The sequence below is a fragment of the Cricetulus griseus genome, unplaced genomic scaffold (assembly GCF_003668045.3).
Source record: "Cricetulus griseus strain 17A/GY unplaced genomic scaffold, alternate assembly CriGri-PICRH-1.0 unplaced_scaffold_29, whole genome shotgun sequence".
NCBI lineage: Eukaryota > Metazoa > Chordata > Mammalia > Rodentia > Cricetidae > Cricetulus > Cricetulus griseus.
In genome coordinates this window covers 118,465-135,346 of record NW_023277019.1, presented here as the reverse complement: position 1 = coordinate 135,346, position 16,882 = coordinate 118,465, and the positions used below count along the sequence as shown (strand labels likewise).

General features: G+C 41.6%; 1 protein-coding gene across 1 annotated transcript; it reads right to left on the bottom strand.

Annotated features, from left to right (window-relative positions):
* Window positions 1–7,872: 7,872 nt before the first annotated feature.
* Window positions 7,873–14,904, bottom strand: LOC118239809 (tripartite motif-containing protein 43B-like). Its single transcript, XM_035453797.1, has 5 exons — window positions 14,389–14,904; window positions 12,902–13,132; window positions 11,946–11,968; window positions 11,448–11,545; window positions 7,873–8,414 (listed from the first exon to the last, which is right to left on the bottom strand). The coding sequence occupies exons 1-5, from the start codon at window positions 14,902–14,904 to the stop codon at window positions 7,921–7,923; spliced, it is 1,362 nt and encodes a 453-aa protein (XP_035309688.1). The 3' UTR covers window positions 7,873–7,920.
* Window positions 14,905–16,882: the final 1,978 nt, after the last annotated feature.

Genomic DNA, 16,882 nt, shown 5'->3' with positions numbered 1-16,882 from the left:
TAGAAACAAGCTTGTTTTATATGTCAATCCCAGTTCCTTCTCCCTCTGCTTTTCTCCTGTCCCCCTACTAACACCCTACCTATGTGAAACCCTTTCTACTCGCCAGGGACCATGAGGTGTTCCATGGGGGATCTTCAGAATCTGTCATCTCTTTGGGATAGGGCCTAGTCCCTCCGCTGTGTGTCTAGACTGAGAGACTATCCCTCCATGTGGTATGGGCTCCCACAGTCCATTCCTATGCTAAGGATGAGTACTGATCTACTACAGGAGGCTTCCTGGATTTCTGAAACCTCCTACTGACACCCATGGTCACAGGGTCCAGATCAGTCCTATGTTGGTTTCCCAGCTATCAGTCTGGGGACCATGAGCTCCCCCTTGTTAGTCCAGCTGTTTCTATGGGTTTCACCTGCCTTGTATTGACCGCTTTGTTCATCACTCCTCCTTCTCTGCAACTGAGTTCCAGTTCAGTTCACTACTCAGTCTTATATGGATTTTACACATAGAAGAAAGGACTACCAGCCTCCATTCCACACTGCCAGAGCAGCTAGGAAAAAAGGAGGACCCTAAGCGTGACATACATGATCCTTCAGAGAAGGGGAAAGGGACAAGATCTCATGAGCAAATTGGGAGCATAGAAAGAGGCTTGACAGACAGAGGAGAATCAGAGAAGGAAAAGAGGAGGTGTGGGGAGAACTTGAGGGAGCAGGAAGGTAGAGTAGGGGACAGACTAGAGGAGAGCAAGATAAGAGATACCATAATAGAGGGAGCCATTATACGTTTAAAGAGAAATCTGGCACTAGGAAAATGTCCAGAGATCTATAAGGATGACACTAACTAACAATCTCAGCAACAGTGGAAAGGCTACCTGAAATGCCTCCCCTGATAATCACATTGATGACGGACATATATGCCATCCTAGAGCCTTCATCCCGCACATGATGGAAGTAGAAGCAGACACCCACAGCTATAGACTATGTGTCCTATTTACCTGTGGTCTTCATGTTGTTCCAAGATCATTTCCTTTCAAACTGGATTTGACTTTTTTCTATTTTCCAAGTTGCTTTTTTTTTTAATTTTTAGAACAATCTTCTTTTGCATAGCTTTCCAAATTTTCTCTCCCTGCTTTCTGCTTGCTCCCAACTCTATCTCCACACCGGACACACCATTCACACCTCAAAGGTTGAGACCTCCCATGGAGAATCATCAAAGTCTGTCAGGTAACTTGAGCCAGGCCCAAGCCCCCCTCCATACCTAGTCTTAACAAGATATCGGTCCACTGGGAATAGACTCTAAAAAGCCTATCACATGCTAGGGATAATATGGTTTCCATTGCCAGCAGCCTCATAAACTGCCCAATCCCTGCCCTCCTCACAGTCACAAACATTCAGGGGTCTTCGTTGTATTTTATACAGGTTCCCTAGCTGTCATTCTGGAGTCATGGAGCTCTCAGTAGCTACAGTCAGCTGTTTCTCTGGGTTTCCCCGGCATGGTCTTGACCCCTTTCCTCATATTGTCCCTCCTCCCTTTCTAACTGATTCCATCAGTTCAGCTCTGAATCTACTTCAGTTAATGCATGAAGGCTCTAGAATGACAAGTAAGGTAGTCATCAGTCTGATTAGAGGGGAAGGGCAGTTAATCACCCTCTCCATGGTTGCTTGGATTCTTAGTTGGGTTCAAACTTGTGGATTCCTGAGAATATCCGCAGTGCTAGGTTTCTTAAGACCGTGATCACTCCCTCTATCCAGGTATCTCTTTCCTGCTCTCACCTCTCTCTCCTTCCCCCAACTCAGACTTCCTGATCCCCCATGTTCTCCTCCACATCCCCCTCTTCCTCTTCCCACTCTCCTATTACCCTCTCCACTTGCTCCTAATTTACTCAGGAAATGTTGTCCCTTTGCCCTTCTTGGGTCTGCTGATTCCCCCAGCAGGTAGGGTTGGGGAGGAGCCTGTCCAGCAGGTCTCTTCCTGCATCTGAGCAGTATGGAGAGATTCAACCACCCAGACTGTTCTCCTAGTTACTAGAGAGAACCACACTAAGTTGGGAGACTCGTCGAAGCAGGATCTCTCTTTATTGCATCAGTCAGGTACTTATATAGGGTTGAGGAAGTGGGTTTGGACCTCAGGATGGGGTGGGGTATAAGGGCCCATACTATTTCACCATGCTAGCAGTAGCTGGGCACTCAGTTTTACTGAGTTACTCCTATGCAGAAGTAATAGGCCAAAGACATGTTACCAAATTCTAGCCAGCCTCAGGAATTCCACCAGGACTTGTGTCTGGGGCCATTTGAACCCAAAATGGGGCATTCAAGTATATCATTGTTTTAAAGATTTTATTTATTTATTATGTATACAACATTCTGCCTCCATGTATATCTGCACACCAAAGAGGGCACCAGGTCTCATAACGGATGGTTGTAGCCACCATGTGGTTGCTGGAAATTGAATTCAGGACCTCTGGATAAGCAGTCGGCGCTCTTAGTCTCTGACCCATCTCTCCAGCCCCAAATATATCAATCTTAAGGTCCTCCTTATTTTCTGGCTTCTCGGGTGTTGTGGTCTGTAGACTGGTTAAACTTTGTTTTATGTCTAATATCTGCTTATGATTAAGTACATATGATATTTGTGTTTCTGTGTCTGGTAACCTCACTCAGGATGGTTTCTTCTAGTTCTTTCCATTTTCCTTTGAATTTCAAGATGTCATTGTTTTTTTACAGCTGAGTAGTATTCAAATGTGCATATGTGCCACATTTTCTTCACCCATTCTTCAGTTGTCGGACATCTAGGTTGAGTCCAGATTCTGGCCATTATGAATAATGCTGTGCTGACCATAGGTGAACATGGGTTCCTGTGGTAAGATTGAGCATTCTTTAAAGATATGCTCAAAATTGGGAATGCTGAGTCTTGAGGTAGATTGAGTGCCAATTTTTCTGAGAAGATACTATACTGATTTCCAAAAGTGGCTCTATGCGTTGGCACTCCCACCAGCATTGGAGGAGGGTTGCCCATTCTCCACATCCTCTCCAGCATAAGCTTTCATTAATATTTTTGATCTTAACCATTCTAACAGGTGTAAGATAGTATCTCAGAGTTGCTTTGATTTGCATTTCTCTGATGACTAAAGATGTTTTTTTTTTGCTTCTTTGTTTTTGGAAACTTTTCTGAATTATTAATTATGACTTAAAGCCTTAGTTCATTTCTAGATCCCATTTTAAGTATGCTCAGGAAACTTAGTTGTATTCTTGCACAAAAATATTATATAGGTGTGTGTTTATAATTATACATGCTATCTTAATGTTGCCAAACAGGAGCACAGATACAATTTGTCCTAACTTCATTTTTATTGTCAGCTGAAAACAAGCTACAGAGAAGGGAATTCCAGTTGATATAATGCATCCATGACATTTGGCAAGCCTGTAGAGACTTTTCTTAATTATTGATGAGGGAGAATGACAGATCATTGTTGGCAGGATTTTCCCTGGGTTGCAGGTGGTGGCTTCTACAAGAAAGCAGGCTAAGCAAGCCATGAGAGACAATTCTGTAAAAAGGAAGCCTACATGGTCTCAAGATTCCTGCCCTTGCACGTTCCTAACCTGTCTTTCTTTGATGATGAAGAATGATATGGAAATGTAAGTAAATAAACCCTTTCTTCCCAAATTGCTTTGATCAAGCTGTTTCCTCACAGCAACTGTACTCTTAATGAGACAATTTAGTATCAGGATAGAGGGTATCACCAGGATACGACCGTCCCACAGCTGATAGTGATGTTTTTGGGAGAATGGTGGAAAGATTTAGAACCTTTGGGCTAGAAAATCACATTGAGTGTTGAGAGCTCAAAGACCTGTCCTATGCTTGGACAGTAAGAAAGCAAAGATGATAGATTCCTGGGTTGTGAGGATTCAGAGGAAATCAAAGACCCTATCAGACCATTTGTGTCAAGGATCTGTGAGAACTTGTCGGCTGGACCTCATTAGGACCTCATTAATTAGCTTGATTAGCCAGAGACCAGAACCACTAAAGTAAAATCCTTGCTTTGCTGGCACAGTGTTTCTGGTCAGCTCATGTTGAAAACGCAACTCTGATTACGAAGACCCTAGCATCATTGAGACGAAGTCTTCTGGGAAGAGTTGGTTAGAGTTACCCCAAATATTTTATATTGTTTAAGACTATTGTGAAGCATAATGTTTCTCTGATATCTTTCTCAATCTGTATGTCATCTGCATATAGGATGGCTAATGAATTGCTTTTGCATTAATCATGTATCTTGCTACATTAGTGAAGGTGTTTGTCAGCTTTGAATAACCCTGATAGAAATTGGGAGGGGGGTTACATCATCCCCAAATAGGGAAAGTAACTTCTTCCTTTCCATTTTATATCCACTTGATCTCCTTTTGCTGTCTTCTTGCTCTATCGAGAATTTAGAGTACCATATTAAACGCATCTTATTCCTGATTTTAATGGAATTGAATTTCTCTCCATTTAGATTGATGTTGGCTGTTTGTTTGCTGTGTAATGCCTTCATTAAATTTAAGGATATTTGATTTTATTTATCCCTAGTACAGCAATGGACTTTGGGAGCCCACTTCACCGAGAGGGATACTCTCTCAGCCTACACACATGGGGGAGAGCCTAGGCTTTGCTCCAAATGACGACAGACTTTGTAGATTCCCATAGAAGGCCTCACCATCCCTGGGTAGCAGAAAGTGGTTAGGATACAGGTGGGGAGATCACAGGAGGAGGGGAGTGAGAGGGAAATCGGTTTGATATATAAATGAAGCTTGTTTCTAATTGAAAATTGGTCTGATTACAATTATAAAAATAAAAAATTTCTGTTTTTTTCTTTTTTTTCTTTCTTTTTCTTGTTTTTCGTGACAGGGTTTCTCACTATTGTTTGGAGCCGGTATTGGAACTCACTCTGTTGAACAAGCTGGGTTGGAAATCAGAGATCTGCCTGCCTCTGCCTCCCAAGTGCTAGGATTTAAGGCTTGAGCCAAAATGTCTGACTTAATCATGTCTCTTGTATCAAGAATCATCAATGATCTCTCCAAGACCTTTGTCATGAAGGGATGTTGGATTTTTGAGGAAGTGTTTTTCAGAATCTAATGAGATGATCATGTGGGGTGTTTTTCACTTTATTTGTATAGTGGATTACACTGATGGATTTTCTTATATATAACCATCCCTGCATATCTGGCTTGAAGCCTACTTCATCATGGTGGATGATGTTTCTGGTATGTTCTTAGATTCAGTTTTACACTATTGTACTGAGTATTTTTGCATCCATGTTTGTGAAAGAGATTGGTCTTCAATTTTCTTTATTGCATGTTTGTGTGTTTTGTTTTTCAGGGTAACTATAGCATCATAGATTTGACAGTGCCCCTTCTTTTCTCTTGTGTGGAACAATTTGAGGAGCATTTGTATTAGCTCTTAATCTTCGGGTAGAATTCTTATGCACTGAAAACATTTGGGCCTGGGCTTTTTTGGTTGGGAGCCTTTTGAGAACTATCTGTAGTTTCTTTGGAGTTACATGTCTACTTAATTTCTTTATCTGGTCTACTTTAATTTTGATATGTGGTACTTCTCCAGAGAATTGCCCATTTCCTTGAAATTTTCCAATTTTGTGGAATATACGTTTTTGAAGTATGACCTGTTTGTCTGAATTTCCTCAGTGTATGTGGTTATGTCCCCGTTTTCATTTCTGATTTTATTACGTTGGATATTCCCTCTCTCCATTTTGGTTAGTTTTGATAAAGATTTATCTATCTTGTTGGTTTGCTCAAAGAACTGACTCCTAGTCTCAGTGATGTTTTTGTATAACTTGTTTGGTTTATATTTTATTGAGTATGGCCCTCAATTGTGTTACCAGATCAGCCAGCAGTGACGGTGGAGTGTGAGGCAAAGCATGTCTGAACAGAGAACACAGGTGGTGAGCAGTCTGCCTGAGGACAGCTGCAGCTGCTAGCATGCAGCCGTGTTCTGAGAGTGGCAACGGGAGGAGGGTGTGGGTCTAAGGGAAACATGCAACCCACAGGGGAGAGGAAGCCAGATGTCAGAAAACCACACGCACTTTGGCATGGAAGAAACACATGAGGCTGTGCCATCCAGTGTAGAGCAGGTAACTACCACTGCAGCATTGGGAGCCCAGGTGCCTCTGCAGTGTGGGGTCTATGGAGTTTGTTGCAGAGACTGCAGCGGCAGCAACAACAAAACATCTCAAACTGACTTGCAGGCTTCGGGGAGAGAAGAGACCGAGCCAGTGAGGAGGGAGCTCCAACAGGAGTCCAGTGTATATCTCCATCATGTACCCATGGCAGCAAAGCCACAGGCAAGTGTCTTTTTTGTGAATTCATCCCTAAAATTGGAGGCAAATCTAGCATGAGTTCTAACTGGTCTTAATAAAATGTTGGAGTCAGATATTAGGGTGTGAGAGCTGAAAGATCAGAGAAGCAGAGCAGCCAGACACTACAGCTCCAACATCTAGGAAATCCTCAGGCTCAAAAGAAACTTAATACTTGACTTCTTCTGATTTATATTCCTCCATCTGCCAAGCCATATCACTCTGGTCTATCTGTGCAGACCTCCAGATGTCTATGGCTGCACAGTGTCTAGTTCCCCACTTTGATCTTCAGGTAGGCTTTATTTCGTAGAGGACAAACAAAATACCACCACAGTGTACATTGGACACTGAGTGGAGTCTTACGTGGAGTTTCTAGGATCAGCCTGGCCTCCCATAAGGCATTCAGGGCTGTGGACTCTTGTGTGATGCTCAGGGGATGAGGTTCAGTCTGAGGTTGTTGGACAGACTTAAAGGTATTTAGTGGATGGTGGGTGGTGTCTTCTCTGGCTTCCCGAGGACCATTTTGGCCTCCAGTAAAGCTACCAGGGATGTGGGCTCTAATGTGAAGCCCAGGGGAGGAGGCATTTTACCTTTCTTGCCTTCCAAGGTCCTATAGAACAGGTCACTTGGGTCTTAACACTCAAATGTTTTTGTATCCCAAGGTCTCATATCTTTCCACAATGTTCTCCAAATCAACATTGTCAAGTCTACTACAGCAATACTCCATTATACTGGTAATAAATTGTCTTATTTTGGAAACTATTGATGTGATAAAACACCTTCACCAAAACAACTTGGGGAGAAAAGGGTTTATTTAGTTGACACTTCCCTATTACTGTTCATTAAAGTTAGGACAAAAACTCACCCAGGGGGGGAAAAAACATGAGGGTGGGAATTAAAGCAAAGGCAATAGAGAAATCCTGCTTACAGGCTTGTTCCCCATGGATGCTCAGCCTGCGTTCTTATACATCCCACCACCAGCCACCCAAGGAAAGCCCTTACAACAAGGCTATGCCCATTCCTTCATTGATCTCTGAGAAAATACTTGCCCACAATCCACTGTTATAGAGGCATTTTGCCAAAGAGCGTTCCCTTTCTCAGATTACTGCAGCATGCTTCAAGTAGAAATAAAAATTACCATGACATCTGTGTTCTTGCCTGGCAACAATAAGATAGTAAAATGCTAAACAGCTGGATGTACACATGGATGAATATATGTATGCACACACATAGACAGATATATGCTATTTTTATTGTGCTATAATTCAACTGAGGGTCCTCAGCATGTTTACTTAAAAAGGACTCTAGCAGTGAACTAAGAGCTTCAGCCTTAGTCCTAATGAGTAACTCTGACAGGTTTGAACAAACAGACAAAACAAACAAAACAAAACAAAACAAAACAAAAGAAGATAAAACCAGTAAGAAAGAAAGTGTTCCTTGTGGAATATGTGGAGGACAAACAAAAAACAACAATAGTCAATCATACTCTTCATTTAATGGTGTTTTATTATTTAACAGCCAACAGGATGGAACATTATAGTAGGAAATAATTAAAATACACTATAATGCTGCACTACACCTTCTTATTATATTGTCTTGTCAGTGCAGAAGAAAGGCTGGACAGGGAAATTGATGGTTCCAGAAGGAAACTTGTATATGAGGGAACTCCTGGCAACATCCAGGAAACTTAAAGATCCATCATCACAATCAAGGAGCACACCTACCCGGTCCACTGGCTTCTGTATGTAGAGATGGATAACTGGCCATGATGTCAGGAGATTGCAATGATTACCCTCCTTCACACAGGCAAGAAGTAGAAGCTTACATCCAACACATCGGTTTTCCTTCCCAAATGAGGAATCTATACAGACACCTACAACCCAGTCCAAAGAGTCTTTCACTACCACCTCCCAGTAATATTTCCCTGAGATGGAACACTTTGATCCACAGAAGACGGTATAGCATTCAGGAATATCAACAGATGGGCCCTGAAGGTGAGGTCTGAAGCTGATTCTTCTCATGTAATTCAATAAGGTGGTCTTCCAAGTGATAGCATTTTGTTCAGGAAAGAAGACTTGTCCTGGAGGGAAGAGTCAACATTTTAGTTGAAATCACCATGTACATTTCTCAGGTAAGAGAAGTCCTAGAGTCTTCTTTGATTTTAAAAACAGGACAAGACTAGGGATTAAATGGGGCTCAGGGGCTCGTCAAAGTCAAAGATTTCCAAAAGAAGCAGAGTAGCATGATCGAAAGATTTATGACTTTGTAGATGCTGTCAAGGAGGGAGCCTCACTCTGCTTCTGGCAGATAAGTTTTATTTGCACCTGGAAGAGGGAGATGTGTGTATTTCAGTGACAGCAAATGCCCTTCTCATGGGTCTTCATAAAACGTCATTCCTTTGATGTGAGCCGTGATGGTTTTCATATTAGTGCTGTGATTTCCATGTAATGAATCGTATTTCTACAATAGGAAGAGCTAAATATGCTTTGGAAGTGTATCCCTGGTAGTAATTGTCCTCCAGTAACCTCTTGTTCCTGATTCTTACTCTGGGAGCTTACAGTTGACTTTTATCTGCAAGGTGATTCAGACACTGTCACAATTTTGTTCTATTTTCATTGTTCATTGTTCATTGTGGCTTTGTTTAGTTACTTATGAGCTTTCTTTTTCAGTCCCTTTTTAGAGAGGGTCTTGTATTTATCCTTGAATGCCATGGAACTCCATATGTTGACCAGAATGTCCTCAAACTAAATGGCTGTTTTGAATGTTGGGATGACTAGTGTGCACCATTCTACCTTGTGTCTTTTAAAACTACAGATTGTACCTATAAAATCAAGTATCAAGTGGCAGCATCACCATCCCTGACTTAAAGCTCTATTCTCGAGCTGCATTAATGAAAACAGCTTCATAATAGCATAAAAACAGACAGGTTGAACAACGGAATAGAAGCAAAGACCCTGATATTAACCCACACCCCTATGCACACCTCATTTAGGAAAAGGAAGCTAAAACTACAAAATACAAAAGAGAAAACATGTCCAACAATTGGTGCTGGTATAACTGCCTTCAATAGGTGGAAGAATGCCAATAGGTCCATATCTATCACCATGCACAAAACTCAAGTCCAAATGGATCAATCAAGGATCTCAACATAAATCCATCCACACTGAACCTCAGAGAAGAATAAGTGGGCAATAAATTGGAACACTACTGCACAGGAGACCACTTCCTAAATAAAACACTGGTAGCACAGACACTGAGAGCAACAATTAATAAATAAATGGGACCTCCTGAACCTGAGAGGCTTCTGGAAAGCAAAGAACATGGTCAACAGGACAAAACAGCTCCCTAAACAATGGGAAAAGACCTTCAGCAATCCCACAACTGACAGAAGACTGATCTCCAAAATATGAAGCAAAGGACAAGTAACTAGACACCAAACTACCAATTAATCAAATTTCAAAATGGGATACAGACCTAAACAGAGAATACTCAGCAGAACAATCTCAAATGGTGCCAAGACACTTAAGAAAATGTCTCAATATCCTTAATCATCAGGGAAATGCAAATCCAAACAACTCTGAGATCAATCCTTACATTCATCAAAATGGCAAAGATCAAAACCACTAATGACAGCTAAAGCTGGAGATGATGTGGAGAAAGGGGAACACTCGTCCATTGCTGGTGGCTGTGAAAACTTGTACAGCCTCCGTGGAAACCAGTATGGTGATCTCAGAAATTAGAAATCAAGCTGGCCAGTGGTGGCACACATGCCTTTAGTCCCAGCACTTGGGAGGAAGAGGCAGGCACATCTCTGTGAGTTCAAGACCACCCCGGCCTCCAGAGTGAAACCGTGTATCAGAAAAAAATAAGGAATCAACCTGCCTCAAGACTCTGCAGTACCACTGTTGGGCATATACCCAAAGGAGGCATATTCACACCACAAGTTCCTTTGCTCAACTATGTTGAGAGCAACATTATTCATAATATCCAGATCTTGAAGCAACTTAGATACCCTTAATCTGAAGAATGGATAAAGAAAATGTGCTATATTTACACAATGGAGTATTACTCAGCAGTATAAAACAATGCCATACTAAAACTTGCAGCCAAGTGGACAGAACTGGAAAAAACATCCTGAGTGAGATAACCCATAACAAGAAAGACAAATGGAGTATGTACTCACTCATAAGTGAATACCAGACATGAAGCGAAGCTAGAACCCTCTTCCAGAAATCTATGGAAGCAAAGGCAGAAATCCATGACTAACCAAAGGGACAAGTCTCTGGAATACAGTCAAAGTGAGGGAGGAACAAAAATATGAACAAAGGAGTCAAGACGATGAAGGGGAAACCCACAGAGTCAGCTGACCCAAGCTAGTGAGAAATCATTAACGCTGGTCTGACAAATGAGGAGCCTACATTAAGACAAAACCCAGAGACTCCTTTCATACAGCTGACAATGATGTGGCTAAGACAATATGTGAGGCCACTGGTCTTGACTCCAAGATGTAAACCACTAATGTACAAATTGACTTAGTGGAGCCCATTCTATATGGGGATACCTTGCTCAGCCTAAACACAGGAGTGTGGAGGGTGGAGAGGTTCCTTGGTCCTGCCTCAACAAGATGATGGGACAGACATATACTTCCTAGGGTAGTCCTTACCATCTCCCAAGAGTAGATGGAAGTTGGGGAAGAGTGCGGAATATAGGAGGAGTGGAGAGAAGGGAAGCTGGGATTGGAATGTAAAAAATACATTAATACTATTAAAAAAACTATAATGTAGTATAAGAAATCAATTGCTAAAATATATAAAGGAAAATAACCAAATATATCCATCAATGGGTACACTTAATTTGGATTAGACTGTCCTTAATCAATTTGTCATTCTTTATCGCTCAATGAACAAGTGATACTCTTTTTTCTGCCAGGATTACATACATGATATTGGTAGTCATTTCTGCCTGTTTCTTTGCTTATTAACGACCTTGTGATTGAATAATACTACAGTGTGATTAGCGAGACATAATACTGGGGAGGTAAAATATTTGTGCAGAAAGAGTTACCTCAGTGTTGAAGTCTACCTCTGCCCATTTCAATATTGTTCACACTCACCTTGGAAGGACTGGAATAGTTCAGATAGTCCAGTGATAGGTAAGGCACTGAGCTCTGGTTTCATAGCCTGGGGCATGTTAAGCTGCATTGGCTCACTCCTGCAAGAAGAAGAAAATATTGATCTGCTAAAGACATCTTCCCAGCTATTAGGAAAAGCCTCTCTCCAGGTTCAGACAAAGGGCTCAGGGGATAAATCCCTTGCAATACAAGCCTGACAAGTGGAGTTTACCCCTTGTTACTCAGAATGGAAGGACAAAACTCTCTCCTGAAAGTTGTCCTAGGTCCCCACCAACTGTGCACGGCTACGTGTGCATGCACCTGCACACACATTACCACACACGTGAATACAACCCATCCAATCAAACTTAGAAAACATATCATGCACAAACAATTAAGTAATTTCAATACATGAACTTCATCTGCACTTTCCTAAGGCAACTTGATCAAATTTATATCCTATTTCAGGATATCTTGTCTTACACTGATGGATAAACTCACCTTTGTAAGATGTCATCAAAACCCTGAAAAAAAAAAAGAAGATAAACTGAGATTTCTGAAGAAACGGCACAAAGTGTGTTTGTAAAGTACAGACACATATCGGTCACAATCACACCTTGGGAATATAAATTTACATCTGAGAATATTGCAAAAAAGTTTAACAAAATTTGAATTCTTGATGAAATCATACTAAGTAAAATTCGAGAAGGACATGGGTATTTGAATGTCGGCAAAGGTAACATTCCCACAGCTTGAAAACAATGCACAGAGAGATAATTTAACTGAGGGTCATTCAAATGTTTGATGTCACCCCTGCATGGTGCTTTCCTACCAGTCATTCCAGAATTTCTGGATTAGAGGCATGATCATTACTGGCAGTTGGTGCTACTGTGTACCAAAGAATAGGATCCTATCTCAAAATTACAACCTCCTAGAGAAGTCCCAAAACCTAACATTGATAAAGAAAAAAATTAGAAATAGCTTTCTTTAAAATTGTATACAATAGCCAATAGAGGTAATAGATTTTGAGAAATAGCAATGCCTGAATTTGGGCTTCTAAGGACACAAGCTACAAAAGCAAAAATTGGACATATTCCTTGGGGAAACTATTGACACAATTGCTAAAAGCTTCCTTTTTCTTTTGGTTCTTGAGACAGGGTTTCTCTGTATAGCTTTCAAGGCTGTCCTGGAACTTGCTCTGTAGACCAGGCTGCCCTCGAACTCAAAGTGATCCCCCTGCCTCTGTCTTCCAGGTGCTGGGATTAAAGGTGAGCACCACAAACACCCCATCCAAAAAGCTTCTTTCAAGATTATTATTGAACTTTGTTTCTCCAGATTGCCCTGAAAGGGAAACCCCCTAACACAAATGCAGGGACTATTGAAAGCTATCTTAGTATAACAATCACCAGTATGGGTCTCAGACAACAAAGACTTCTCGTGCACTCCTACTTGCTCACCTGGAGAAGTTCCATGTATGGTTTCTGGGACAGTACCATCAGCTTCTTATATATTTCACTTAGTTCCATGCTATTTTGGAGGATGATGGATTTCCTTTCCCTAAGATTCTTTAAAGCACATTGGCCTTCATTTTTCATCTTCTCAATATGTTGCTTTTCCTCACCACAGGGCACTGGATTCCATTTCTGATATTCTGTCCTGATCATGTCTTCCCGCTGCGTCAAGTGCTCCTGAGGGAAAAGGGACATTCACCATCACATTGCAAAAGTATTTGACCCTAGTGCATTGCATCCTAAATAATTACATTTGACAAATGTCTTCTATCGCTGTGCTACATAGACTGGGATTTACTCTCCCCACTGTTCAGGAAATATAAATTCCTGGTTTCCATGTATTTCTTTTTCTTTCATTGCACAGGCAATAGAGCCCTAAGCATTTTCACCTATATAAGAGATCGAGAGGTGCCTGAAGAAAAGGTATTGATTGATAATTCATGTGTTCACTCAAATGTGAACCTCTGTACGTAGTCATTAGGACTCATGGTGCAAGTCATAGCCTAATCCAGTGTGCTGAACTGTCATGTCAGCAATTCACTCACTGGTCTCAGATACCTTTGCTGCTCAGCCAGACCATTCTTTCCACGTGTCCAATTATATCTTGCACTCAGAATGAGGCCAGTACAAAATGATTTCCTAGTAACATGTCCCATGGTTTTTACCAAAATCTTTCATCAAAATTTTTCAAAAATATTGGCCTCAACCAGATTTTAAGCATAAATCTCATACTCACTCTGAACTGAGTTATCATACTGTCCTCTGCCTCTAAATTCTTCTGATTTTCATCTATCTTCTCCCATAAAGATGCCATTTTTTTAAAAGTTTCTCCTGTAAGGAATAATGAATATCAATGTTCAATAAACAGTGCTCATACACAGCCTGTAAGGCAACAAGTAAAATTACTAAGGGAGAGTCAAAGGAGCACAGTGTTCTTTTTTACTTTTGATAATGATGAATGTTAGGCTTTAGAACAGTGAACATATCATACACGTATGCGCAAAAGGTGATTAATAAGAATGACTAATCATGGATAATATGAATAGCATTGGATTTCACAGGTGCTTCTCTCTCAGTTTGGCTACAAGGTACTTTTATGTTTTCATCTTTTGCCATAAGACACTTTGTTGGGGTGGGAGAGTTGAGACAGGGTTTCTTCCCTGGCTTTGGAGGCTGCCCTGGAACACTCTCTAGTAGACCAGAATGGTCACAAACTCAGAGAGATCCACCTGCCTCTGCCTCTGGAGTGCAGGGATTAAGCCCAGGTGCCACCACCACCAATCCTTGAGACAGGTTTCAATGATAGGAACTTATTGTTTCCCTCTCCAGGGCCCTGGGCATAAGGTATCAGTAAGTAGAAATGACTCGATGTGTCTCTCAAGAGATCTTCACCTTCATCGTCACCCTTTCTTCATTAGCTATTAATAAAGTGCCAGCATCCTGAAAACAGCTGCTTCCTCATAATCAGGACAACCATCTTGCTGTGGTCTGCTAAGCCTCCCTCTACAGCTTTCCCATTGTCCCCAAGTCTCACTTACCATTTGGCCCTCAGCAGCTGCTTCTATGGGACAGTGTGTGTGAGCACAGTGCTCATGGGATTCTGAGCACAGTTTACAGAGGTAGATCCTGTTCTCCATGCAGAAGATGCTCTTGGTCTCCTTGTGGGTAACACACGTGTGTTCCTTGGAGCATAGGGACTTCTTGAGGCTGTCTTGTCTGGCGATGGTCACCAGCTTCTTCAGTACAATGTTTGTTCTTAAGTCCTTCTGCTGTGATGGTTCCCAACATATAGGGCAATGGACAAGAACTTTGATGTCTTCCCAGGACAGGTGGAGGCAGGCCCGACAAAAGCTGTGGCCACAACTTATGGTGACTGGGTCTGTGAAGTAGCTCGAGCAAATGAAGCAGGTGAGTTCTTCCTGGAAGGCTTGGGAGATGGCTGACTCCATTTTCTGAAGGAGGAAAAGCAGAATTGCTATTATTGACCCCAAACAAGAAAGAGACTGCAGAAATGTATTTGACCTTGTGATACAGTCCTGTGTTTGGCATGAGAAAACCTGTCTCCAAAATCGAAAAGTAATAGTTTAAATAAAAAAACGAAAGAAAAGAGATTGTCAATCGAATGTTGCCTTCTGATGATCCTTCTTTGGTTTGGTACTTTTTAGGCTGTACATTAGACACTTTGTTCCAAATCAATTGACAAGCACTTAGAAGTAATGAAAATGGAACACAGAATTGAATCACTGAGTGATCACATGTTTACATCCAACCTTATGTACATCAGTAGCAGGAATCCAGTGTTATTTCACACTGTGAGATCTTCCTATAGTTACAACAGAAAAATACTAAAGAAAAGGTACCTTGCTAAGTTCTTGCTTGTATTCATAATATTTATCTAAAATATCTCTAATTACTGGTAATTTTCAATCCATTGAAAGCATTTAACTTTACATATTGAATGTGTTCATTTAACTTAGAGGTATCGGCACCTCTGGCATCTATGAAGTACATAGAGAAAACCTCTAAAAATATTTTTAAAATTTAAATAATGGGCCGGCATTGGTGCAAAATGCCTTTAATCCCAGGACTTAGGCGGCAGAGGCAGAGGCAGGCAGATTTCTGCGTGTTGAGTCCACCCTGGTCTATATGGTTCGATTTCCAGGACAGGCTCCCAAGCTACACAGAGAAACCCAGTCTCATAAAACAAAAACAAAGAAACAAACAAAAGATTTATATCAGGGCAAGAAAAGAGTGCATATGGATAAATCTATAGTTATCTGTGCTAGTAGCTCACATTATATTTACAAATGGAAGATGACAAACAGCCAAATATTACCACAGAGCAGAAACCTGCTTCATAATGAATTAAGTACTTTTTAAATAGTAAGTATTTAAATACATTGGATAATTTACCAGTAATAGTTCCTGTCAATTGTGCACTGACCCAAGGGATCTTCTCTGGCCTAAGCAGTGTTTAGCGGGGACACAACAGCAGCAGCTCAGTTCAGCTCTGGAGTCTGATCCTCAAGTCCTGGAGGTGATCGATGTAGCAGTGTCTGGAGGCAGAGGGTATGGAAGCTCACTCTCTCTGGTCTAGAGAAGACTGAACCAGGATGGCTCCTGGAGTCTCTTTACATAGTCTGAACTACCACGCCCAATTACTCCTAAACCTGCCCATTTTTTTGAGCCAGGGTTTCCCTATGGCTTTGGAGGCTATCCTGGAACTAGCTCTTTTAGACCAGGCTCCTCTCAGGGTCACAGAGATCTGTCTGCCTCTGCCTCCTGAGTGCTGGGATTAAAGGCGTGTGCCACCAAAGTCCGGCTCAACCTTACTCTTACTAATGCAGAATTCTTATAGGTCATCTCCTATAAACATTGTTATTCTAAATTGATGAAGCATTGAAATAAGTGTACAACTCCCCAAGAAAATCTCCACACAAGATTCCCTGAGTCACACCTTATATGGGTGTGGTAGCTCATGCCTTTAATCCTACAGGCTAGGAATTAGGTCTGCTGAAGGAGCAGGAGTTTTAGTTCAAGCCCAACCTAGGATACACAGTGAGAACTTTTTTTTAGTGGGGGGAGGGGTATTAGAGACAGGGTTTCTCTGTCTTGGAAAGAAGAAAGCTTGGGAAGGAGAAGCAACTTACAGAGGTCAACATAGATACCAAGAGCCTAGAGCTTACTACTACAATGAACCAGATCTTTGGGTAGGAGGAGCCTTCCTCAGGAGACCAAGAAGGCGCCAGGACCTAGATGTTTCAGCTGTGGTACAATGGGACATATCAAGAGAAATTGTTGACAAACCAATTCTCACAATGCCTCATTGGAAGGCCACTGCCTTCTGTGTTGTGTAGAGAATGTGGTACGGGTAGGCATTGGACCAATGATGTAGATCCACCAGGTACATGCAAGGAAACCCGTTAA